Here is a 27,353-nt window from a genome sequence, read left to right as displayed (position 1 = left end):
CCCTAGTCTGGGAAGATCCCACATGCGGCAGAGCAGCTGAGCCCGCGCACCACAGCTCCTGAGCCTGTGGTCTAGAGCCCGGGAGCCACTGCAGCCCGTGCGCTCGAGAGCCTGTGCTCTGCAATGAGAGGCCACGCAACGAGAAGCCCACACCCCGCAGCGAGAGCAGCCCTCGCTCCCGAGGCCACCGCAACGAGAAGCCCACACTCCGCAGCTAGAGCAGCCCTCGCTCCCGAGGCCACCGCAGCGAGAAGCCCACACTCCGCAGTGAGAGCAGCCCTCGCTCCCGAGGCCACCGCAGCGAGAAGCCCACACTCCGCAGTGAGAGCAGCCCTCGCTCCCGAGGCCACCGCAACGAGAAGCCCACACTCCGCAGCTAGAGCAGCCCTCGCTCCCGAGGCCACCGCAGCGAGAAGCCCACACTCCGCAGTGAGAGCAGCCCTCGCTCCCGAGGCCACCGCAACGAGAAGCCCACACTCCACAGAGAGAGCAGCCCTCGCTCCCGAGGCCACCGCAGCGAGAAGCCCACACCCCGCAGCGAGAGCAGCCCTCGCTCCCGAGGCCACCGCAGCGAGAAGCCCACACTCCGCAGCGAGAGAGCAGCCCTCGCTCCCGAGGCCACCGCAGCGAGAAGCCCACACTCCACAGCGAGAGCAGCCCTCGCTCCCGAGGCCACCGCAACGAGAAGCCCACACCCCGCAGCGAGAGCAGCCCTCGCTCCCGAGGCCACCGCAACGAGAAGCCCACACCCCGCAGCGAGAGAGCAGCCCTCGCTCCCGAGGCCACCGCAGCGAGAAGCCCACACTCCGCAGCGAGAGAGCAGCCCTCGCTCCCGAGGCCACCGCAGCGAGAAGCCCACACCCCGCAGCGAGAGAGCAGCCCTCGCTCCCGAGGCCACCGCGGCGAGAAGCCCACACTCCGCAGCGAGAGAGCAGCCCTCGCTCCCGAGGCCACCGCAGCGAGAAGCCCACACTCCGCAGCGAGAGCAGCCCTCGCTCCCGAGGCCACCGCAGCGAGAAGCCCACACCCCGCAGCGAGAGCAGCCCTCGCTCCCGAGGCCACCGCAACGAGAAGCCCACACTCCGCAGCTAGAGAGCAGCCCTCGCTCCCGAGGCCACCGCAACGAGAAGCCCACACTCCGCAGTGAGAGCAGCCCTCGCTCCCGAGGCCACCGCAGCGAGAAGCCCACACTCCGCAGCGAGAGCAGCCCTCGCTCCCGAGGCCACCGCAGCGAGAAGCCCACACTCCGCAGCTAGAGAGCAGCCCTCGCTCCCGAGGCCACCGCAACGAGAAGCCCACACTCCGCAGCGAGACCGGCCCTCGCTCCCGAGGCCACCGCAACGAGAAGCCCACACTCCGCAGCTAGAGAGCAGCCCTCGCTCCCGAGGCCACCGCAACGAGAAGCCCACACCCCGCAGCGAGAGCGGCCCTCGCTCCCGAGGCCACCGCAACGAGAAGCCCACACTCCGCAGCTAGAGAGCAGCCCTCGCTCCCGAGGCCACCGCAACGAGAAGCCCACACTCCGCAGCGAGAGCGGCCCTCGCTCCCGAGGCCACCGCAGCAAGAAGCCCACACTCCGCAGCGAGAGAGCAGCCCTCGCTCCCGAGGCCACCGCAGCGAGAAGCCCACACTCCGCAGCGAGAGCGGCCCTCGCTCCCGAGGCCACCGCAGCGAGAAGCCCACACTCCGCAGCGAGAGCGGCCCTCGCTCCCGAGGCCACCGCAGCGAGAAGCCCACACTCCGCAGCGAGAGCGGCCCTCGCTCCCGAGGCCACCGCAGCGAGAAGCCCACACTCCGCAGCGAGAGCGGCCCTCGCTCCCGAGGCCACCGCAGCGAGAAGCCCACACTCCGCAGCGAGAGCAGCCCTCGCTCCCGAGGCCACCGCAGCGAGAAGCCCACACTCCGCAGCTAGAGAGCAGCCCTCGCTCCCGAGGCCACCGCAGCGAGAAGCCCACACTCCGCAGCGAGAGCGGCCCTCGCTCCCGAGGCCACCGCAGCGAGAAGCCCACACTCCGCAGCGAGAGCAGCCCTCGCTCCCGAGGCCACCGCAGCGAGAAGCCCACACTCCGCAGCTAGAGAGCAGCCCTCGCTCCCGAGGCCACCGCAGCGAGAAGCCCACACTCCGCAGCGAGAGCAGCCCTCGCTCCCGAGGCCACCGCAACGAGAAGCCCACACTCCGCAGCTAGAGAGCAGCCCTCGCTCCCGAGGCCACCGCAGCGAGAAGCCCACACTCCGCAGCGAGAGCAGCCCTCGCTCCCGAGGCCACCGCAGCGAGAAGCCCACACTCCGCAGCGAGAGCAGCCCTCGCTCCCGAGGCCACCGCAGCGAGAAGCCCACACTCCGCAGCGAGAGCAGCCCTCGCTCCCGAGGCCACCGCAGCGAGAAGCCCACACCCCGCAGCGAGAGAGCAGCCCTCGCTCCCGAGGCCACCGCAGCGAGAAGCCCACACTCCGCAGCGAGAGCAGCCCTCGCTCCCGAGGCCACCGCAGCGAGAAGCCCACACCCCGCAGCGAGAGAGCGGCCCTCGCTCCCGAGGCCACCGCAGCGAGAAGCCCACACTCCGCAGCGAGAGAGCGGCCCTCGCTCCCGAGGCCACCGCAACGAGAAGCCCACACTCCGCAGCGAGAGAGCGGCCCTCGCTCCCGAGGCCACCGCAGCGAGAAGCCCACACTCCGCAGCGAGAGAGCGGCCCTCGCTCCCGAGGCCACCGCAACGAGAAGCCCACACTCCGCAGCGAGAGCAGCCCTCGCTCCCGAGGCCACCGCGGCGAGAAGCCCACACTCCGCAGCAAGAGAGCAGCCCTCGCTCCCGCAAGCAGAGAAAGGCTGCGCACAGCAACAAAATAGCAGCGCAGCCAAAAAGGAAAATTAATTAATTAAAAAAGAAAAATCTGCCCCAAATGCTAGCAACTGGCAAATCTCATTATCTCTTCATTATTTCTCTGTTTTCTAATTTTCTGCAGGTTTAAAATTTTTCAAAATAAAGATTAGGGGAGGAGGACAGGGAATTTTGCTTGAGCACTTCAGGTGTACATCTTCAGGTAAGAAGGGGATCAAGTGGGGCTCTGGGGCCCAGGCCACGCTGCCCCATCACCCCGCGAGGCCCTGGGGAGGTGACAGAACGTGTGTTTGGAACATAAGCGGGGCACAGAGTGGGTGGGAAGTCGTCCACCTCAGCAAGGTGGAGCTCACCTGCCCTATGAGCTGGACCAGGGTCTGTGGGCCTCTGGGTGGCCAGCGGGCCTGTTGGCCCCTAGACACCAGCTCTAAACAGGGATGCCACATGGCAGGAAGAGGACCTAGAGGTTCAGGATTGATTACCCCATCCAGAAACGACCCCACCGCCCAGACTGTGCAAGAACTGGGGTCATGGGGGGAAGGAGGAGGGAAATTTCCAAGAGAGAAAACCTAATACTTCCAAAAATACATAGGGTATGTATTTCAGGGGCCAAAAGGCCTTTCTCAGGCCCCCGAGTTTAGTGGGCCCAGGAAGCTTCCACTCCCTCCATTAGCGGTCAGCACTCCACGCTGAGCTCGGCCCCCGAAGACCAGCACTCACGTCACTGTCCTCTGGGGATGCTCAGGGCAGACGGGGAGCATCGGAGAGCTGTTGAGTGGGTTCTGATCACACTTCTCCCCCTCCTGTGGGACCCTAACCCACGAGGATCCAGACAGTGACCCTTTGACAGCCCAGGGCCCTCAGCAAGTGGCCGGTAGAGTGAATGGCAAGCAGGTGTCTGTGGTCTGAGCCCCTGAGATGTGAGGTGTGCTTGTTCCCACACTTGAACGAGCCCATCCCTGACTGATGCACCCCCTTTCTCACTCCATCACGGGATGGGGCCCTGAGGCTGCGGGAGCTGTCACACCTGCCTTTTCTCCAAAAGAGTGCCCCTAGCAGGACTTCTGTGGCAAGCCTCCACGTAGTGCCCACTGACAGCATCCCGGGCACTGTTTCAACAGCTGTGCTCATATTGACTCCTCTCTCACGGCAACCCCATAAAGGGGTTACTACTCTTGTCCCCATTTTAAAGATAGAGAAACTGAGGCACAGGAGAGCGAAGTAACCTGCTCAAGGTCACCCGGCTAGTAAGTGGCACGGCCAGGGTCTGAACCTGTGACCTCTGGCTCCGTGCTTTTGTTCACTGAGCACTGCTGCCCCTCGGGAAGCAGGAAGTGCTGGTAAGAATTTATAAGGAAGGTAACCTCATCTGGGGAAAGTTCTCCAGGAAACAGTAAAGCTTAAGTAAATAGGAGTGCCTTCAGCAAACCCGGCCCAGGCCAGCCCCGAGGACCCACCGTGAAGAGAGCAGGAGGGCTTTCGCGGCCGGCTCACGGGCTAAACCTCCTAGGATGTTGCAGCCAGAACTTAAAGGCTGTCTCTCCCACCCCTGGTTCGGGGGAGAGAGGACCCCCCGCCCAGGCCCCCTCAGTCCTACCGCCTCCGCCACATGTCCCAGGACGAATGGCCAGAGCTGCATCTCACGTCACCACACGGCCACCAGCCATCGGGCTCGGCCACGGCCCCCAGAGCCCTCCCCAATGCGCCGGGCCCCCAGCCTCCGCTCCACTGTCTGCAGCTCAAGCCACGGTCCGCACAGGCCATCCAGGACCTGCGCCCCTTGCCCTCTGTCCCCCTCCTCCAGGTCCAATTCCTGGCACCAGCTGGATGACAGGTCGGATCCAGATCAGACCTGAGCCAGGCCAGGCGGGCCTGGGCAGGAGCGGGTGCCCCGGCAAGGCGCGTCCCGATGGGCGAGGAGGAGCCACATGCCTGAAAACACCTTTGCTGCATCCGGGCAGTGGCTGTGTCGTCTGGAGGGTTGGGGGTTAGGCCGCCGAGGGTTCCCCACACTTATTTTTGGCTGTGACCGGAGGTGAGTGCTGAGGCTGAGTGCATGGGAATATTATTTCAACTGCCTTGAAGAACTCACCCCCTGTCATAAAACTCTTGGCTGGCACCTCGGCTCTTGAGCTTTCAGCCTTAAGTGCCATTGGTACGTTTCTCAGCAACATTAATTAAAATCCTTTTAAAGACTGGGCTGTTTTCCACACAGGAAGGCCCTCACCCGGGGAGCACTTTCACAGGTGAACTGGCTCTTTAAAAGCTTTTAAATTAATGTCGTTCCCCATAACTCTTATTTTTCCAAAAAGAAAGCCTTACAACTGTGCCGCCTTCCTCCCCGGCGGGCGAGGCCAAGGTCGGTGGGGGAGCAGGGTGCGCCATGGGGGGCCCTCCACGTGGGCAGCCCTCCCAGGGCTTGAGTGCAACAACATGCTTCTGGAAACGGACGTCTCCCTCTGTTTGGCTTCACATGCCATTTCTGTTAAGAGGAAATTACCCATCGAGGACCAAAGACCCCCACGCTGTTCTCTTCCTGAAAGACCCCGAGAGCATCTCAGTCCACATACTTCGCGCCCTGGCCCTGGCCGAGCAGGACTCCTGAGCAGATGCCCCCTCAGAGAATGGCCAGGGTCTGGGGTCAGTGCTCGGGGCACGATCTAATTTCCTTCTCGCAACCACGTGCTACGATCTCCTAAAAGTGCAGAAAGAGGCTCAGAGAGGCCAAGCAAACAGTACCGGGTGACCAGCAGGCGAGTGGAGAAGCAGCGATTACGTTTCAGTTCTTCTGACTCTGAAGTCTCTTTCCTTTCCACCCTGCTCTGAAGCGTGGGCTGGTTTGGTCAAGTAACTTCATCAAGATGAAAGGTACAGAGAATCTGGAGGCCCAAATGTGCAGCTTGTGTGGGGAATCCGGGCACTTCCTACCTGCCCACACCCGGGTGGGGGTGGGAGGTGGTTCTTTACCCCCTGGTAGCCCCTCCCCACCTGTGAGAGAGATGGGGCGGAAGGCAGGGCTCCTAGTAGGGGCCTTGGAGGCTGGAACAGAGCAGATGCAGCTGCAGCCCCAGGCCCCGGGGTGGGCGGGTCGGCCACTCTAGGACCCCAGGACCTGTGGTGCCTGTGGGCAGCGGGGAACCCAGGCCAGGAGCCTCCAGGCCCTGACCTGCTGCCCGGCTCCGGGGCCCACACACAGGCTGACTTAATCCAGGTCCTTCAGAGAGCACCACCATGGGTGGACAGGGGCACGCTCACCCGACTGGCTTGTCTTGGGAGCACGATCCTCCGGCAGAAGCGAGAGGGCTGGGGAGCAGAGCTGGGGCAGGAGGAGGCGCCCCACGCTGAACAGACTGGGCCTCGGACAACCGGCCTGGGGGTGGAAGGGGGACCCGAGCCCATCCTCACCCCCCCAGGCAGCGCTGGCCAGAAGTCAGAGCTTCCAGGGCAGAGAGGCCCCCGCAGTGTCCCCACCCGGCCATCAGCGGGGTCCTCGCCCAGACGTCAGCAGGGTCCTAGCCTGGACGTCAGCAGTGTCCCCGCCCAGACGTTAGCAGGACAGTCTGGGCCTAGACGCCTGGGAGCACTGGGGTGGAAAGGGGCCCAAGGACGGAGCCCGCCGGTAGGTGAAGCTGCTGTGAAGGCGCCCGCCTCGGTTCTCAGGAGGGTCTGTCTGCTCACACGGGGTGCCAAGCACATCCCCAGGGAGGCCCCTCCAGGGATTGGTGCAGACAGCAGGGCCTCAGGGAGCGGGGTTGCTGAGTGGAGGGCCTGCGGGACACCCGGAGACCTCTCTGGGTGTCATGGGCTGATCAGTCGGCTGGAGTCTCTGATTGCTAGATCCCGTGGGCAGGGGCCCAGCCGCATCGGCGTGGTGTTGCAGTGGCCACTGGGTCCTGAAGGAGCAGCTGGGATCGGGCAATGGACCCGACACTCCCTCCCCGGCCCAATCTGATCCAGACCTCTCCCCGGTCTGGTCTAAACGAAAACTTGAATTTCTCATCCTGTTTAAAGCGTCCCCCACCCCCAGCTCAGCTCTGACTCTCAAAGTCTTCCCACCAAGCTGGCAGCGCAGAGGGGCAGGTCCGTGTCCCCACCTGTCCCCCCACCGCCCACCCCACCCCCAGAGCTGTCCATGCTGGGGAGTCTGTAGCGGTGGGTGACGGGGGGCTGTGGAAATCTGCCCGCTGCCTCCCTCTGACAGATGTCCACACCCACGGCGACCCCAGGCCCTGCAGTCCCTGTCCACGCTGGCCGTGACCATGGTCCTCAGCTGCAGCTGGTCTCAGCCCAGCCTGGGGAGACTTAGGGGCCCCGTGAACTGAGCGTTTAAACCCCGGGATCAATCTGGAAGACATTACACTTCAGTTATCAGGTTCCATGGAGCCCTGATTCCAAAAATAAGTTTGGTTATAGAAAAATAATAATTACCTTTGGAAACCTTACATTAAAGTTCACTATACAGATGGAGGAGGCGCCTGCCCTAAGTGTGGACCTCAATGAATTTTTCACCAACTGGAGACACCCAATAAAGTGGTTACTTTTTAAACTTTGCGTGTGTGGCCTGTGAGAACGTTGTTCCCGCTGCTGGGAAGAGTCTTCCTGCCAGTGAGGGTTTCCATCCCCCTGCAGAGTGCCTCAGACACAGACCGCCAGGCCGCCGGCCAGTGGAAGACAGTGTCCAGCCAGCAGACAGGTCCTGGTCACCCCCGGTCACCCCTGCCGGGACCACGCGTTCTTGATGAAGAGTCCTGGGAGCTGACAGGAAACAAATGTCATGTGCCCCCCACCCCACAGACAGCCCCCAGTGTTCATCAGGGTCACCGTGGGGCTGGAGCAAGCCCGAAGCCCCGGCTGCCCCCCACACTAGCTAATCAAACACCAAGGTGCGCCCCGCAGAGCCAGTTTGTTACAGGTACTCAGACAGCTCCACGCAAGCCCAAGGGGAGCCCCACGGGCTGCAGTTTGTGCTAGAATCCATGGAAACTGCTGTACACATCCCACTCCCAGAATGGGCCAGAAACCTCAACAAATGCTTTCGTCAAATTCAGAAAGTTAAAGAACCTCTCGAGGGCCAGTTGGTCGGTGGGTTAGTCAGAGCAGGCCATTGTAACAAAGACCCACAGGCCAGGCAGCTAAAACAACAGAAATGTGCTTTTTCCTCATACTTATGGAGGCCAGAGTCTGAGATCAAGACTTGTTTCTTCCGAGGACTCCCTCCTTGCAGTGTAGGTGGCTGACCTCCCTCTGTGTGTGTCTGCGTCCTCGTCTCCTCTTCTCACAAGGACGCCCACCCTAGTGACCGCATTCTGACAACTTGTGTGAGGAGCCTGTCTCCAGGGGCAGACCCTGCAGAGGTCCTGGAGCTTAGGGCTTCTACATGTGAAGCTGGGGGGGCACAGTCATCAAAGACCAGCTGCGTTGCTGTTGTTCACTTACTGAGTTGTGTCCAAACTCTGTGACCCCATGGACTGCAGCACGCCAGGCTCCCTGTCCATCACCAACTCCCAGAGTTTGCTCAAACTCATGTCCATCAAGTTGGTGATGCCATCCAACCATCTCATCCTCTGTCATCCCCTTCTTCTCCCACCTTCAATCTTTCCCAGCATCAGGGTCTTTTCCAATGAGTTGGTTCTTCGCATCAGGTGGCCAAAGTACTGGAGCTTCAGCTTCAGCATCAGTCCTTCCAATGAATATTCAGAGTTGATTTCCTTTAGGATGGACTGGTTGGATCTCCTTGCAGTCCAAGGGACTCTCAAGAGTCTTCTCCAACACCACAGTTCAAAAGCATCAATTCTTCAGGGCTAGGTACCTCCCCCCTGACCAGTAGAGATGCCTGGGGCCAGGGGACACCTGGTACAGAGTTCTTTCTTCACGCAGACAGAACGGGATGCTGGATGAGCCCTGATCAGAATCAGCCGGGCTTCTGGTACCCAGAGAGCCAACCCTGGGTGAGCAGCTTCTGCTCAGCTATCTTTAAGCAGCTGATTCTGGCCAGGTCTACACTTCACACTGATTTCAGATAATGTGTCTGGTGCGAGGAAGGATGGATTTGAGTGGAAAGAGGCTGGGGCAGGGCAGGCATCAGAGGCTGGGGCAATGGTCCCAGCAGTAGGTGATTAGGACAGGAAGGAGGCATGGGCCCCGAAGGTCTGCGTTGCCCGTGGAATCCCTCATGGGGAGGAGAACCCAGTCACCTGAGGAGATTCACCATGTCGGCTGGGGCTAGGGCTGCCGTCCTGACACGTGAGGGTGGGAGCACCATTCAGGGACCCCCCGAACCTGCGCCCCTGTCTGGACTCCATAACTGCAAAGGTGTTTTATTTCCTGGAACATTCAGATCAAAGGACGTGGTTTTAAGACTCGGAGCTGCTATTTCCATTTCTCTGGAGAATTCATAAGAGGGAGCAGCCAACTGCTATCAGTGTGGCTAAAGGAAAGAGAGAAAAAAGGGCCGCTTTCCTTTCAAAAGCGAGACCCACCCAAGACCCCTGGACCTGCCGAACTCTCATCCCGGGAAACGTGTTGCCGGAAATGAACTCGGTCCCCAATAGCGAAGAATGGAAATTCCTTTGGCAGAAGGAAAAGGGATCAAAAGCTGGTCGTGACCTTGCCCCTCTCCCCAGGAAACCCTGGCTCTCTGCAGCCTTCAAAAATGGGGTCTTTTCATCTGCTGCTTCTGGAGAGGTGAAGATGCTTCCCTGACCTCTGGCACCGATGGGGGAGTGACCTCACGGAGCCCGGAACACCTGTCCACCACAGTTGTCCTTGCCTCTTCCTGAGGAACAGGAGGCCACTCACCTGGACTATTCCAGGGAAACAAGAGCCACCTCACGGTCACTTCCACCCACATCACCCCCACGCCCCTCTCAAACAGGCTTTATGTGAAAGGGGATCCCGGGACCACCCGCGTGGTGGAAGCCAGGGTTGCCAGGAGAATTCCCAGGTTGCACATATCTCTCTTCCTGGATCTGGGGTCGTAATCTCGCTACTACAGGTTGAGTCTTTGGCACTAAGGCACAAGTCTTCAAGCATTTATAAGCAGAAGAGTCATTTACAAAACGAAATCTTATGCAGCAACCTAAAATTATTGTGGGGCTCTTCTGGCTGAGCTGGGCCCGGGGCCTTCTCCCAGCCCTGGATGGGCCCCACACAGCTCCCAGAGCCTGGGGGCTCAGGATGCTGCCTCCTGAGACCCAGGAGGGCAAAGGACCCCTCCCTCCCCAGACAGAAACGCCCAGCCTCCCTGGAGGGACAGAGGGACAGCTCAGGGCACCAGCTCCCAACACACACATACGTGTGTCCTCAGGGGAGGTTTGCGTGAGCCCGGCAATGCACCTATGTTGTGTTCATTCCTGCGGTTACAAACATCTCAGATGATGTTACCTTTGACCCCAGAGTACCGACGGGTCTCCAGAGGGAGAGACGTGACTGTAAACAATTGTGATTCATCTGAGGAAAAGGTAAAGGAGAAGAAAAAATGATGGGGAGATACACTGTGCTTCTGACAGACTAGACTGTAAGCAAGTTGGATCTTTCCAAATTTTCATGAGTTTCATGCCATTCCAAAAATTCATCTAAATAATGCCAAAGATGATCTGAAAGAATAAACCAACAAAAATAACTAAGACTTCTGGAAAAGAGAGGGTTACTTGCATTGGGGATATTAAAACACATGAGAAATTTACACCAGTAAATACAACTTACTGGTGCAAAGATTAATGGGCCGATGGTGGATATGAGATACACCTCAAAGACACTACTAGTAAAACTTAATATACGATCAAAGAAGCAATAGAGATGGCTAGAGGGAGGATGGGACTAATGGTGTCTGAAAGCTTGACTCCACAGAGATTAAGTAAGTTAGAGACTCACTCCAAACCTTATCTCCAAGTAAATTCCAAATAAAAGGGAAGGCTAAGCATAAAAAGAAACTGTGACAATTTTTACAGAAAATACAGTTGAGTATTTCACTGACTTCATTGGTAAGTTAAGTAAGGTCTTACCAAGTATAAAAACAATTAGCAAAGGGAAAAATTACTTAAAATGTAAAAAGGATCTTTGTTGTTCAGTCACTCAGTCGTGTCCGACTCTGTGACCCCATGGACTGCAGCACACCAGGCTTCCCTGTCCTTCACCATCTCCTGGAGCTTGCTCAAACTCATGTCCATTGAGTCAGTGATGCCATCCAACCATCTCATCCTCTGTCATCCCCTTCTCCTCCTGCCTTCAATCTTTCCCAGCATCAGGGTCTTTTCCAGTGAGTCAGTTCTTCGCATCAGGTGGCCAAAGTATTGGAGCTTCAGCTTCAGCATCAGTCCTTCCAATGAATATCCAGGATTGATTTCCTTTAGGATTGACTGGTTGGAATCTCCTTGCAGTCCAAGGGACTCTCAAGAGTCTTCTCTGACACCACAGTTCAAAAGCATCAATTCTTCAGCACTCAGCTTCTTTATAGTCCAACTCTCACATCCATACATGACTACTGGGAAAACCATAGCATTGACTATACAGACCTAATTTTATCATTTACCTCAAATGATAAACTTAAGCAAATGACAAATCAAGAGAAAATATGGGTAACAAAGATGACAATGAGCTAATATCATTTTCTGAAAAGGGTGTTTTACTACAGCTGTTTTTTTAAAGGCAAAATTCCAACAGGAAAAAAAAAGAGGCAGCTCACAGGCAATTTACAGAAGAAAAATATAGAAATGGCCAAAAAATTATATTAAAAATATGTTAAACCATATTAACCAATGTTTTCTTCTTTATAGTTTATTACATTTTCTGAATTTTTTAAATGACTGTGTTATTTTCATAATCAGAAAAGAGTACAGACTGTATGGATCCATTTATAGAAAGCTCAAAAGCAGACAGAATTGAGCTGTGAAGCCAGGAATGGGGGCAGATCTTACTTCTGGGGCCACTCTCTGGATGCGGTGATGGGAGACATGGTGTTCTGTGTCACTCTGACCCTGATTTGGCATAATTACAGAGGCCTGTTCACTCTGTCAAAATCCACCAACCTAAACACTTATAATGTGTAGACTGTTCTGTATCCACGTGTCCTTTAATTTTGCTTTTTAAAAAATTTACATGACAAAAGATATCACAAAAATTAGAAAAGAAGAAATGTACGAAATACATATTTTAACAGAGATGACCTGTAAATGGTAGATGCCCAAAACATACAGTGAAGAGAACTCACAAGAAAGACCCAAATACCCAACAGAAAAGTGGGCAAGAGATACAAATGGGCAAAATAAGTGAATCAGAACACATGAATGCCCAGCACACATCTGAAAAATTACGATCACAAGAAGTCAGGGAAACACAGCTTAGAGCAAGAGAGAGACATCCCTATACCCACTAGATCACAAAACAATGGAAAACAAGGAAAACTAGAATACATATGGCTGGCCACTCCAGCTGTGTCTCATCCCGCTGAGTCCCCCCATCCCCAGCACTCTGGCCTTCCGTCACCTCCTGGCCTGCACCAGGCTCTTGGTCCCCGGGTCCTTCAAGCCCCTCAGGCTCGACCTCTGCCTTCCCTGGGGTGTCCTGCCTCCCTCGGCCAGACTGCAGAGAGCACCATCTCTTGTCCTCTGTCCCTGGTCCCCTTCCCAGCACTTTCACGACCACGAGCAGATGATTCTGTAAGCCCTTCGGTGAGTCTGTCTCCCTCAGAGACCAGAGCTCCTCAGCGGAGGGACCACATCCATCCTCCCCACTGAGGCCTGTACAGTGCCACGTCCCCAGTGCCCCTAGGGTCTGGCATGGAGAAGCAGACAATCAGCAGCTGAATGCTGAATCAGAGCATCATCCTCTGCGCCCGCCAGGTGACACCTCCCAGGACACGCACAGATGGGAGGGGAAGGGCGGGTGGGGAGAGGGTGCTGGTGTCTCCTGCGGGTGACAGGTGCCCAGATCCCCAAGTTCCCCAAGAGCACCCCAACTGCCTCATGGCAGGGGGCATGGGGAAACCCCAGGGTCTACTCCACAGTCAGATGTTTGGGCTCCAGGCCTCCCTCTGATACCAACACTCCCCTGGTGGCTCAGACAGTGAAGGATCTGCCTGCAAGGCAGGAGAACCAGGTTGGATCCCTGGGTTGGGAAGCTCCCCTGGAGGAGGTCCTGGCACTCGACTCCAGTATTCTTGCCTGGAGAATCCCATAGACGGAGGAGCCCAGTGGGCTACAGTCCCTGGGTTCACAAAGTCGGACACGACTGAGCACGCAGACACACACACACACACACTGAAACCAGCAGCAGTGGGGCCAGGCCGTCTCCCCGACGGGCAGGTGGGGAGGAGAAGGATGGCAGGGACACCAGCTGCATGACCTGTGCGGTCCCCAGGGCTCCTCACGCAGAAGGCCCGTGCTTGGGGCCCGGCCCTGCTGTCCCTGTCTGGGGGCCGGTAGATTCTGAACACAGGGCCCATGCTTCCACTTTGCCCTGGGCCCCACACACCATGTCCCCAGGGCCTGGCAACACCTATTTCCCTGCCAGGATGCAGGGCGGCCTCGGGAGCACGAAGACCTCAGAAGGTGGCATCTACCGGCTCTGAGGACACAAGCCCACCCTGGAGGCCGGCCGGATGTCTTGTTGTCTAAGGCGTCGTCTCTCCGGCCCCAGGAGGACTCGGGGACCCTGCACAGTCACAGAACAGGACGCAGGGGCCAGGGTGCAGCCGCCCCCTCGGCTCGGCCCTTGCCCCCCACTCTACGGGCCCTCCACTGTCACGAGAAGCACCCAGGCCTTCCAGGGGCCCTCCCTGCATCTTCCTGTGACACTCCAAGTCCCCAGACCCTCCACGCTTGCCCCCCGCAGCCGGGCCCTGAGCGGCAGAGGTGGGGCGAGCCCCCGGCCCTCCGCCCCCGCCAGCCACCGGGGCAGCTTATGACGGGCAGTGGGCCTGGGAGGGGGCGAGCTCTGCTGAGTATAACGATCCTGCACAATCAGCCAGGAGATATTTCAGGACTCATATTCGCAAACAGGCGAAAGGCAAATGGTTTTAATAATGAGTTATTAAAAGGGTTTTTTTTTTTTTTTTGCCGGACTGTGAGTCCCACAGCATATAAAGCCCAAAGCACTTAGTGTAATGGATTTAAGCACCAGCAGGCGTGTGTGCTCCGCGCGGTCCTCCTGCAGCTGGTGGAGGCCCGCGATGCTCTGGCTGGTTCCCAGCAGCGGGGCACCCCGGGGTTGAGGCTGGGTGCTGAGTCCTCCTGCTGCAGCCAGAACTGAGCCTCAGAGCCCTTCTCTCGGGGCGCTGCGGGATGTCCACGAGGCCACCACGTGGCTGAGAGAGCAGGCCTGGTCCTCACCCCCGGATAACACTGGAGATTATTTTAATACCTCCAGGTCTTAATTTGAAAAACAGACAAGAAAAACACTCGAGATAATCTCTAAAAGCACAGCTAAACCCTAAATTAACTTCACCTTGTTTCCGCCAGCCTCAACATTGTGTTTTTTTTTTTTCTCTGCGGTTAACAGCTCCTGAGAATAGCCTGCTCGGCTCACCTCGAGATAGGACAATTCACCCCGAGATGACCGGTCATGGGAGAGGGGAGGAAGGCTCACTGACCAGCCAGAGGTGGGAGGTGGGCAGGACCCCCGCCCCTGGGAGCACGAGGGCCCCACATAGGGGTCTCCCTCTGTGAGGGGACCAACAAGGCCCCAAGGCCAGCCAGGACAAGAGGCAAGAAGGCGGCTGGTTCCACCCGTTCCTGGACAAAGTGTTGCGGGAGCAGCTTGGACAGAGACAGGCAGGCGGGGCGGAAGCTAGACTGGTCCCCAGGCTGCCCTGTGCCAGGCCCGGCCGCAGACCGGAGCCGGCACATGTCGGCCCAGAGACCCCACGGGGGCCGAAGGGGGGCCTCGGTGACTGTCAGACAGGGCTGCTGTGGACGGCTCCTTTAAGGGCAGAGCCCAGGCCCTCTTTGCACAGGAGGAAACCGAGGCCCAGAGAGGAGAACACACCTCCCTGTTGTCAGAGAAGGAGGACGGAGCTGGGCATGTGCCAACACCTGCCCCCACCCCAGAACCCACACCCTCCTGCAGGCAGGCCGAACAAAGCTGGGCACACTTGGCAATGCAAGAAGGAAGTACCTTAACAATGCAACTTGAAATGCACATGAGTTGCATTTAAAGTGTTGAGTCTGCACGAAGCTCAACAGGGCAGCTCTGAACTTCGTTCACTGAGACGAATAAGTCAAGTCGAAGCCCAAGCCCCCTGTAACCCACCCTGAGCCACCCTTCAGCCTGTCCTTCCCCTTCTGGAAGCCCAGACCCCTCCCCACACACATCCCTGGGGGAACCACTCCTCTGTCACCCCCTCACCAGCTCCAGGGTGACCAACTCACCCCCACAACCCAGGCCTGGGGGTCACCAAAATGCGAGACTTCTAGTTCTAAAACCGATAAAGTTCCAGGACACGACAGGACAAGCTGGTGGCCCACATCCCCTCCTGGGGTCCCTGTCCCCAAGGATCACCCCCGCCCCCAGAAGAACGCCCTCCTGACTCAGAGCCGCAGGTCTACAGGGGGTGGCTCTGCGGTCAGGTGGGGGGTGCAGAGTAAGGGTCTTGTCTCCCCATGGAGGGAGGAGTCTCTTGCCCTGCAGCTGCTCACAGAGCAGCAGTTAACCAGAATATCCCAGACACTGTTGTTAAGCAAAACTTATTTGGGGTCTTCTCCCTCCCCCGATTCTGCTGCCCACCCTCCCCATCCCGCCCCAAAGAGCAGCTTTAAGAAGTCGGTGTGTGACTCGGGGGCGGCCGAAGTCCCAGGAGTCCTCCCTGCTCTGTGAGCACCCGGAGCTGAGTTACCCTTCAGGAATATAGTGTGGTACAGTGTGGTACAGTGTGGTATAGTGTGCTATAGTGTGGTACAGTGTGGTAGAGTGTGGTACAGTGTGGTATAGTGTGGTACAGTGTGCTACAGTGTGGTAGAGTGTGGTACAGTGTGGTACAGTGTGCTACAGTGTGGTACAGTGTGCTACAGTGTGGTAGAGTGTGGTACAGTGTGGTACAGTGTGGTACAGTGTGCTACAGTGTGCTATAGTGTGGTATAGTGTGGTACAGTGTGGTACAGTGTGCTATAGTGTGGTACAGTGTGGTACAGTGTGGTATAGTGTGGTATAGTGTGGTACAGTGTGCTATAGTGTGGTACAGTGTGAGTGTGGTATAGTGTGGTATAGTGAAGAGGCCATCCAAGGACACAGCCCACAGCACCGCTCGAGCTGCTGAGCACTGCAGAGGGGAGCACTTCACACAGCCTCCCTTCCCCCAAGCACACCAGCAGTGGTCGTAGTCCAGAGACCCTTTCTCTCTCCCGTTGCTGCTGCGGGGGTAACAGAGGACCCTGGGTGAGCCGGGCACCGGCGGTCCACACCAGATCCTTCCCACCAGGACACTTGGGGGTAACCACCTCCCTTTCGCCCTTGGACCCCTCTCCCCCCGCCTCTTTTTAAAAAGGAGGAAGGAAGAGCGATGGGGAATATCAAAGGGAAAAGAAGGAAGCGTGGCCCATGCTTGACTCCTGCTTGGGGGCCTTGGAGAGGAGCCAAGGGCCAACCAGCTCCCGGGCCCCACCTGATGTGGGACCTGGAGTCAGATGCCAACTGTCCTGCTCAGGGTAGGGCCATTGTGAGTGGTTGTCAGGACATGCTGGGAATTGTGGCCATGTGTTGTTGTGGTTCAGTCACTCAGTCGTGTCCAACTCTTTGCAACCCCAAGGACAGCAGCACGCTAGACTTCCCCGTCCTTCACCATCTTGCAGAGCTTTCTCAAACTCGTGTCCATTGAGTCAGGGATGCCATCCAACCATCTCATCCTCTGTCACCCCCTTCTCTTCCTGCTCTCAATCTCTTCCAGCATCAGGGTCTTTTCCAATGTGTCGGCTCTTCGCATCAGGTGGCCTAAGGATTGGCATTTCAGCCAGACCAGGTCAAGGGGAGGAAGGGGCTGGGGCCTCTCACCACTCACTGTACAAACCTCACCTCACCCCACCTGCTCTTCATGCCCTCACAACACTGGCCATGAGGGGGCTGGGCAGGGACCATCCCACTGTTCCTGTCCCACTGTCACCCAGCTTCCTCCCAGCCTATCCTGGGACAGCAGCTACCCACACCCCCAGACCCCAAGGCTCAGCTGCCTCAGTTTACCTGATCCTCACCTGGTGGAAATGTAAACTGATGCTCTCCCCTCCACTGACTGCTCACCACTCATCCATCCACTTTCTGACTTCACGATGTTCTTAACATCTCTTGTACACCCATCACCACCATCATTGCCACCACCATCATCACTATCATCACCACCATCATTACACCATCATCACCATCACCATCATCACCACCATCACCATCACCATCATCACCACCATCATCATCACCATCACCACCATCACCATCACCATCATCACCACCATCATCATCACCACCACCACCATCATCACCACCACCACCATCATCACCATCATCACCATCATCACCACCATCATCACCACCATCACCACCACCATCACCACACATCACCATCACCACCACCACCATCACCACCATCATCATCCATCACCATCCATCACCATCATCATCACCACCATCACCACCATCATCACCATCATCACCACCACCATCATCACCATCTCACCATCATTGCTTGTACTGAAGGGACTTGGGAAGCCTGAAGGAGATTACAGGAGGTTAAAGCACACACTCACACACATACACACCCCACACATACACATACACATGCACTCATCGTCACACACCTCATACACACACCACACATACCCATTACTCATACCCATATAAGCACCACATATACATACAGACACCAAGCATGCTCACACCCAAACACACCACACACTCACACTCACCCCCACAAACTTGACACACGGTCACACACACAAGCCACACTTAGTTGCTGCAACTCTTCTATATATGTTGGCACCTATAAACATTCTAGCACTTCTTCAATTCATTTTAATAATATATGCTTTTTTAGAAAATCAATCTCTTCAGCTTTTTTCAAACTCTTTGAGCACAGAGTTTTAGGAATCATTCTCCTCAAATGCTGGCTACTTTGAGGCTATTTTCATGTAATTTATTCATGTTTTCTGATATTTTTCTTGACTACCTGGTTAATAGTCTACTCCAGTTTCTTCTTCTATAGAGTGAGTTCTTGATCTTTGTTTATCACTTCTATTGTTTCTGTTTTCTGATTAGTTACTTCTTCTCTATACTTGTTCTCTATAGTCCTTTCTTCTGTTTTCCTTGGGTTTTTTCTTTTTGAATAATTTAATTTCTTTGACAATTTTTAAACTATGAACTTATTTTCTCAGTATATTAATAGTTCCAGCTACAACCAATAAAATCTAGCATACGAAATTTTCTCTTCCATTCTTTTCTAAATATCTGTTATTGATGATTTGATTTCTCTCTTTTCTCCATCAGATGACTGTTTTAAATTTCGCAAGAAGTTGGTCTGACCTGATTAAATTAGGAGTCCGGGGCAACATTTTTGTTCTGATATGTAAGCACACTTACTACCATTATTCAGACCTAATGTGATGCTTGCTTTCCAGGTGGCGCTAGTGACAAAGAACCCACCTGCCAGTACAGGAGACATAAGAGACACAAATTCGATCCCTGGGTCAGGAAGATCCTCTGGAGGGGGGCATGGCAACCCACTCGTGTTCTTGCCTGGAGAAACCCATGGACAGAGGAGCCTGGCAGGCTGTAGTTCATGGGGTCACAGAGTTAGACACGACTGAAGTGACTGATCACACTCACAGTGAGATGTTTAAATGGAGTGTGTGCTCAGCGCCTGCCTTTCCTTCTCTGATCCACATTTTCAGTGGACTGTGTGGAATCATCTTTCGGCTGGTTAGAACAGGCTGTTACGTCCTGGTAGCAGCAGTGGAACTGTGGTGAGACAGCAGGCACTCAGACATGAGTCCGCCTGCAGAGTTGATGTCTTCCTCTGCCAGTACACAAGCTGGGGCTCAGATGGGGAAATCCTGGTTTCACAGAAGCTTCCCCTCAACACCTGTGGATACTATCTTTTGTCACGCGACCTTGAGAGAACTCTGAGGCCAGCCTGCCAGTTCCCTTTATAAGTGATTCTCATGTTATTTCTGGGTCCCTGAGACTCTGCTCCTTGTCCTGGACAATCAGGGGTTTCACCCAGCAGCAGGTGGAATTAATCATGCTCCCTTGGACACCATGAGATTTGTTAAAGTGCAGATTTGTGTCTTCTCTAGTCACAGAAAATGTTCTTCTATTACAGCTTCAAAACATTATTTCCAATTCCTTTTGGTCTGGGCTCCTTTCACACAACAAATTCTCCTCATGTTGCATCACATTGCTGGCCCAGCAGCTCTTGATTCTTTAATTTCAGTACTTTTTTGTTTCTGATTGTGTTTTGTATTCCCACCGGTTATTTTGTTTAGAGTAGTAATTTCAGTTCTTACTGCTCTAATAATAACTTAAATTCTGCAACGGCCTATTGGTTTCTTTATCATTCTTCTTTTATCAGCTCTCAAGCATCTTTTCATCTTGTATCTCATCTCCTAAAAGTCCTTATTTTATTTGTCTATTGGGTGCAAGGCATTCAAACTCTCTCCAAATTTTTATTTTTGTTTTCCAGATAAGCTTTAAAAACCACGTTCTTGGGACTTCCCTGGCGGTCCAGTGGTTAAGAATCTGCCTTCCAGTACAGGGGATGCGGGTTCGATCCCTGGTTGTAGAACTAAAACCCCACAAGCCCTGGGGCAACTAAGGCCACGAGCTACAACCAGAGAAGTCTGTGCACTGCAGCAAAGATCCCATGTGCTACAACTAAGATCAATGCAGTCAAATAAATAAATTAGTTTTTTTAAAAATGTTCTTTATTTGTTGCCTGATGTTTTATCCCTCTTTGTGTTCTAGAATATTTTTGCACAGATCCCACATCAAATCAGAAACACTTCATGCAACACTCCTTTGCCAAAGCAACAAGGACTTCAGGAAATTTTCAGGTCCCACGCCAATCAGGGTAAGACCAACAGCTGATTTCACCAAACGGTGGATTATTCTGTCCGCTGCAACCACTGAGACTGTATGTGTGAGAAGAAATGATGAGCAGAAGAAATCGCTTACAGCCTACGAGTTCATTGTCTATAAGAGGTCATACGTGCATGCATGCATGCTCAGTCGTTCAGTCATGTTGGACTCTTTTCAACCCCATAGACTGTAGTCTGCCAGGCTCCTTTGTCCACAGGATTTTCCAAGCAAGAATATTGGAGTGGGTTGCCATCTCCTCCTCCAGGAGATCTTCCTGACCCAGGGATCGAACCTGTGTCTCCTGCATTGGCAAGCAGATTCTTTACTACTGAGCCACCTGGGAAGCCAAGAGGCCATGAACCAATGATAACAGTTCCATAGCAGAGATAGAAAGCAACTGTCATCAGTGGGTGTCATAAAGTCAGTATTTTTTCTGAAGATTTAGAGATTGGAGAGCCTACTCTGCAGTGACTGGGACTAGTATTCCTCAGTTCTAGCTATCTGAAGGCCTGGTACACACGGCCACTCTAAACTTGTAGAAATCAATAAGAGATTCCTGACTGAACATCCTAGGAAACACTTATAAGGGTGTCATTCAATCATTTCTTCATTCACCAGCATTGAAGAGCTTCCCAGGTGCCTCAGTGGTAAAAAAACTGGCCTGCCAACACAGGAGACACAGGAGACACAGGTTCGATCCCTGAGTTGGGAAGATCCCCTGGAGAAGGAAATGGCAACCCACTCCAGTACTCTTGCCTGGAGAATCCCACGGACAGAGGAGCCTGGCGGGCTACGGTCCATGGGGTCGCAAAGAGTTGGACTTGACTGAGCATAGCATCAGCACAAGGTGCTTTTGCAGATACTGTGTGGAAGCAAAAGTTTATTTGGGTGTCTCATAGTCCAGCGGAGGCAAACAAATGAACAAGCACCTCTGACCTGCACCTGTACAAAGTGCCCTGGTGCACTGTGATGATGGCGGTTGTGGGGGATGCTCTGGACACGGTGGTGATGGCGGTTGTGGGGGGTGCTTTGTATACAGTGGAGCTTAAGCATGCTGGAATCACCCTGGTGCGTGAGGTGTACCTCCCCTCTGGTGTGAGCAGGTAGGTAAGGTCACCCCAGTTTCAAAGGCCAGAGTTTCCCAGCAGAATGGTCAGTGGGCTTGGGGATACGGGCATTCCAGGCAGAGGGGACAGCACCAGCAAAGCCATGATGGGGGAGAGTTCACACAGGGGGCCCGTGCTGGTGGGTGGGAGCTGGCTAGGTGCTGGGAGGGAATCTGCCTTAAAATGCCAGGGCACATTGTTCATTTCCCTCTGGAAGATGACAGGGTTTCCTGAAATGTCTTCCAGTTTAAATTATTAATATTTATCCTAAAGCTTCTTCCTTTCTACCACTCCAGCGTAAAGAAAGATCTTCTTGGACCAGTTAAGTGTGGGAAACACTCATAAATCTCCCTGTCTTGGGGATTCAAAAATGCACATGAGCGTGACAAGAGGAGCTGCTGCCCCCCACACTGGCCCCAATCCCTTTCATCAGACGCCACCCCTGACATCTCCTGAGGCAGTGCTCCGCGCCCACCCACCAGACAGCACCGCGGGAAAAGACCCTCCAGACACCCGGCCGGGGCCAGCCTCCACCCAAAGCCCCTCCCGAAACTAGAGACACACACCACGCACCGTATACCACACACAGAGCAGACACATACACACACACACACATATACCACACATACACACCCCATACACGCACACACACCATACACACACACCCCATACACACACATATACCACACATACACACCTCATACAGACATACCACACATACACACACCATACACACAGACATCACACACACACACACACACACCACACATACACACCCCATACACACAGACATACCACACACACATATACCACACATACACACCCCATACACAGACATAACACACACAGAGGCATACCACACACACACACCATACACACACACCCACACACACACATATACCAGACATACACACACCATACACAGACATAACACACACACACACCACCCATACACACACCATACACACACACCCCATATACACATACCACACATACACCCACCATACACACACACACCCCATACACACATATATACCACACATACAAACAACATACACACAGACATACCACACACACATATATATCAACATACACACACCATACACACCCCATACACGCACATATACCACACATACACATACCACACACACATACCACACACACACACACTACACACACACACACACCACACACACACACACACCCCATACACACATACACACACCATACACACAGACATAACACACACACATATATATCACACATACACACACCATACACACCCCATACACGCACATATACCACACATACACATACCACACACACATACACACACACACACACTACACACACACACACACCACACACACACACACACCCCATACACACATACACACACCATACACACAGACATAACACACACACATATATATCACACATACACACACCATACACACCCCATACACGCACATATACCACACATACACATACCACACACACATACCACACATACACACACCATACACACAGACATAACACACACACACATATATACCACACATACACCCCATAAACAGACACATAGCATATACACACAGATATACCACACACACACACAATAAACACACATGTATATACCACATATACACACACCATATGCATACACATCTCACACACACACACTACACACACATACATGCCATAAGCACATACACACACACCATACCCACACACTACACACACACATGTATACCACACATACATACCATAAACATACACACACACTACACACACCACACACATACACACACAATACACTCACATACTTACACACACACATATGTACCACACATACACATCGCACACACACAATATACACACACTATGTGCACACACACCATATACACACACTATATGCACACACACTATATGCACACACACCACACACACACACACACACACACACACAGATTTTACTGGCACTATCACAGACCACCTTATCTCGTCAGGTCTGGGGTGGGGATCCGATTGCCTAGGGCCAGTTAAGTGGCGTGCCTTCTTTCCATATGCAGTGATTGGTCAGGGATGGCCACGTAACCAGCCACGGCCAGTCAGACCCTTCCCTGGGGTGAGATCCGTGAGACCCGGAGAGAGTCTCTTTCAGATTGTGAGTGATGGTGTGGCTGTGATGCTGGGCCTCCTCTTGACCACGGGCTGTGCAGGGAGAATCGCCCACAGGCAGGCGAGGGAAAGGTGTGCGATGTGTGGTGTGTGTGTGTACATATGTGTGTGCACTATGTATGTTCTGCCTGTGTGGTCTGTGATGTGTGTGTGTAGTATGTGTGGTGTGTATATGTGGTATGTGTGTGTGTGTTACGTGAGTGCTGAGGTACCCGCTGTATGTTGCTGCCCTTGGAGTTGTCATCAGAACCAGGAGATCTGAGCAACCCGCGGTCTCCAGACCAGACGTGTGACCCTGAGAGGAAACATCGCCTGAGCCTCCAGCCTCCACGTGTGACGTGGCAGGACGGCCACATTGGCTCCATGGCGCCCCACGCTTACCACGTGAGCAGCCGCGCAAGCGCGCTGGGGAGGGGGGTGGAGACCAGAGGGCATGTGCGCACCTCGTGGAATGCCCAGGCTCTGTGCTTCAAGCCAGCTTCTCCCAACATATCTGTCTCTGAACTGCTCAGAAGGAGCGCTGATGACTGCCCTACCTCACGTGTCCACCGCGCAATCAGGTGGCTCTCAGACCTCCTTCAAGCCCGAGGTGCCGGTGGTTTCGCCCATCAATCAGATGAAACCGCGGTCACGCTTGGAGGAGAGGAGGTGGTTCTGGAACTCTGCCACAAAAGAATCACTGCAACTCGAATAAGGGGGGGAAAAAAAAAAAGAACAGGGCCAGGGAGAGAGAAGAGAGGGACATGAGAGAGAGGGCCAGGGGGAGAGAGGAGCTGCTTCCAGAAGGAATAGATTTGTGCCTGCACTTTGATCCTGTCTGACTTTTATTTGTTTTAGCCATATCCTCTTCACTGCACCACTCAGCCAAAGGTGCTTTAAATTAGATGAAGCTAGGAAACCCTTTCCCTTCCTCCTGCCCTGCCCACCACACAGGCCGTGATCTTCAGTCAGTGTGAGATGCATAATCACACCATGCTCAAACATGGCTGGAATAAATTGAGACAAATAAATAAATTCAAAGGCACCACATGCGTTTGGAATGCTCTTTGCCACGGTTTCCTAACATGCTTGCAGACAGCTAACTCTCAAGGCAAACAAAAAGTGGCAGTGTTTACCCAGCTTCTATTTGGAGCGTGCTAGGAGTCTCTGACTCGTAGTTCACTAGCTGATGGTGGAATTTGCACACAAATTCGGAGTTCATCATCATGGTCCACCTTCCCTTCCCTTCTCTGCATTCCTCCTTTTCAGTCATCCAAGCTGAACGCAGACTTGTTTTGGGTACACTGATCCTAGCTTCCACCTGTCTTCAGAACACAGTACAGAGGTCATGGTGTCCTGAGAGTAGGGAGATGGGAAGTGAGAGTGAGCCTCGGTTCAGGGTGCTTGTGTGTGCTCAGTGGTGTCATGACCCCATGGACTGTAGGCTTCCAGGTGACCCCATGGGCTGTAAGCCGCCAGGCTCCTCTGTCCTTGGGATTCTCCAGGCAAGAATACTGGAGCGGGTTGCCATTTACTACTCCAGCGAGCCCAGCCCCTTTGATGAAAAGAGTGGACCAGCACCAGCCGGGCGGTCTCAGTTTGCTCAGCTGCCAGGGGCGAGCTGTCCAGGGACAGTTTTATCTCCTGTGCTCTAGTGAAACAGGCAGATGTCCCTGGGCACCTGTAAGGCTCTGAAATGAATCTCTTATCTTTCAAAACTTTCCTCTGTAGAGCTTGCTCCCATGGGCAGCCAAATGGTGCTGGATTCACCAGCACCTGGAGCCCTCCCGTCTCCTCCAAAGGAACATCTTGTCCTTTTCTACCTTCAGGAGAATCCACGTGGGCTCTGCTCCTGCCCGGCCACGCACAGCGGTGACAGCCTCAAGACCATCACCCCCGCGTGAAGATGAAGCTTCCGTGGTGCTGAGATGAAAGCGCTTGACAAGAGGGTGCCTCATAGCTAAAGACTTTTGAATCTTGTCCGTGTCTGAAGATTGACAGAAAGACTCCTAATTTTAAATATAGACATTTACAGGGACTCCCCTTGTGATTCGGTGGTTAAGAATCCACCTTGCAATGCAGGGTACACAGTTTTGATTGCTGGTGGGGGAATTAATATCCCACATGCCTGGGGGCAACTAAGCCTACATGCTGCAACTACTGAACTGACGGACCTCAAATAGAGAGTCCGTGCACCACAACAAAGATCCCATGTGCCGCAACTAAGACCCAATGCAGCCAAATAAATAAATAATTTCTAAATATATATGCATATGTATATCTACAGATTTATAGTATATATTTTTAAAAAATAGCCAGGACATCAAGTCAAACCTAAAGGAAATCAACTCTGAATATTCATTGGAAGGACTGATGCTGAAGCTGAAGCTGTAATACTTTGGCCACCTGCTGAGATGTGACTCATAGGAAAACACCCTGATGCTGGAAAAGATTGAGGGCAAGAGGAGAAGGGAGCAACAGAGGATGAGATGGTTGGATGCAATCATTGGCTCAGTGGATATGAGTTTGAGCACACTCCAGAGTATGCCAAGCACACTCTCCCTGCCTGTAACAGCTCCCAAGTTTCCCAGGAGATGGTGAAGGACAGGGAATCCTAGCATGCTGCAGTCCATGGAGTCGTAAACAGTTGGATACAACTTACCAGCTGAACAACAACAAATACACACTTATAAATATTTATAAATAGCATCTCATACTTTCTGTGATTCCAATAGCTTCATACAATAAACTGCAAGCTGTCCAGGCCCCCGACAGGGTTCCCATATCTAATGTTCTGCAGACATATGTCTGTCTCTCGGCTCTCTTTAGACCTTCCTTGAGTGAGGAGCACACTCTCCTGACCTGTAACAGCACCCTACTTTCCCAGTGAGGAATAATCTCTGCCCGGTTGTCCATGGTCTCTTGGGAGGTGCACTGGTCAGTATTCTCCAGAGAGACAGAACCAACAGGATGTGTATGTATACAGAGAGATTTATTCAGAGGAATTGGCTCACACAGTTGGGAAGGTGCACATCTAAATCCTGTGGGGTGGGCTGGCAGCTGGAGACCCAGGGAAGAGCTCCAGTCCAGGTCCCAGAGGCCAGCTGCTGGCAGAATTCCTTCTTGCGCAGGAGAAGTCAGTCTTTGTTCTCACCATGGCTTCGGGTGATTGGGTGAGGCCCATCCATGCTAAGTTCACAGATTTAATGGCTAATCACATCCCAAAGTACCTTCACGGAGACATTGAGAATAATATTTAACAGAAATTCCCTGGCAGTCCAGTGGTTAGGACTATGAACTTCCACCTGGTTGGGGAATTAAGCTCCAGCATGCTGCGTGACATGGCCAAAAAAAAATAGAATCATACTTGACCAAAGCTCCAATACTTTGGCCACCTAATGCAAAGAGCTGACTCGTTGGAAAAGACCACAACGCTGGGAAAGATTGAAGGCAGGAGGAGAAGGGGGCGACAGAGGATGAGATGGTTGGATGGCACATTGACTCAGTGGACCTGAGTTTGAGCAAACTCCAGGAAACGGTGATGGACAGGGAAGCCTGGGATGCTGCAGTCCATAGGGTCACAAAGTCAAACATGACTGAGCAACTGAACAACAACAGAGGCCTGGGTGGGTGTCTTGAGCAGGCAGTATACAGAGCAAGAGCTAGGGGGCACGGGAGCAGCAGCATGCTGCAGCCCATAGGCTGCACCGTCCCGGGGCCAGAGCTCAATAGTGCACTTGGCCATGAAGGACAGGGAAGCCTGGCATGCTGCAGCCCATGGGTTGCAAGGAGTTGGACACAACTTAGTGACTGAACAACAGCAGCAATGCTTAACCAAATATCTGGACACTGTGGTCCAGTTGAGTTAACACATGAAATTAACCAGAACAGGATAATGCCAGGCAATCAGCTCCCATTTACAGAAGTGGCAAGGTCCTGAGTGCACCCCCACTGGACTGGGAATAACTGGAGAGGGAGGCAGGGACCCATGCCTTCCCCTAATGCCCTGCAGTGGCGCTTCCTGCCCCTTGCTTCCTGGCTTCCTTCTGTTGACTCCACACAGGATGCGCAGTCCCCAGTGGATTCTGGGAGCATCTGACCCCCCAAGAAACAATCACTATCCTCCCACTAAATCACCTGGGATGGGTCTCAGTTCTTGAAGGTAACTCTTAGAATCTTTCTTCCATTTCTTCCTATGCA

At 53.9% G+C, this 27,353-nt stretch overlaps 1 protein-coding gene across 1 annotated transcript; it reads left to right on the top strand.

The window, feature by feature from the left end:
* The first annotated feature begins 123 nt into the window (after positions 1–123).
* Positions 124–2,846, top strand: LOC139033844 (serine/arginine repetitive matrix protein 1-like). Its single transcript, XM_070463595.1, has 5 exons — positions 124–135; positions 485–958; positions 1,232–1,361; positions 1,473–1,907; positions 2,347–2,846. Exons 1-5 carry the CDS (start codon positions 124–126, stop codon positions 2,844–2,846), a joined length of 1,551 nt encoding a protein of 516 aa, XP_070319696.1.
* Positions 2,847–27,353: the final 24,507 nt, after the last annotated feature.

The sequence above is a fragment of the Odocoileus virginianus genome, unplaced genomic scaffold, assembly GCF_023699985.2.
Source record: "Odocoileus virginianus isolate 20LAN1187 ecotype Illinois unplaced genomic scaffold, Ovbor_1.2 Unplaced_Contig_5, whole genome shotgun sequence".
NCBI lineage: Eukaryota > Metazoa > Chordata > Mammalia > Artiodactyla > Cervidae > Odocoileus > Odocoileus virginianus.
This window is presented reverse-complemented; position numbering and strand designations above follow the sequence as displayed.

Excerpts from the sequence above, each read along its gene's own strand:
- LOC139033844 (XM_070463595.1), top strand. Across the intron at positions 959-1,231 it reads TCGCTCCCGAGGCCACCGCA|CGAGAAGCCCACACTCCGCA; the intron begins GCGAGAAGCCCA and ends AGGCCACCGCAG. Across the intron at positions 1,908-2,346 it reads CGAGAAGCCCACACTCCGCA|CGAGAGCAGCCCTCGCTCCC; the intron begins GCTAGAGAGCAG and ends CACACTCCGCAG.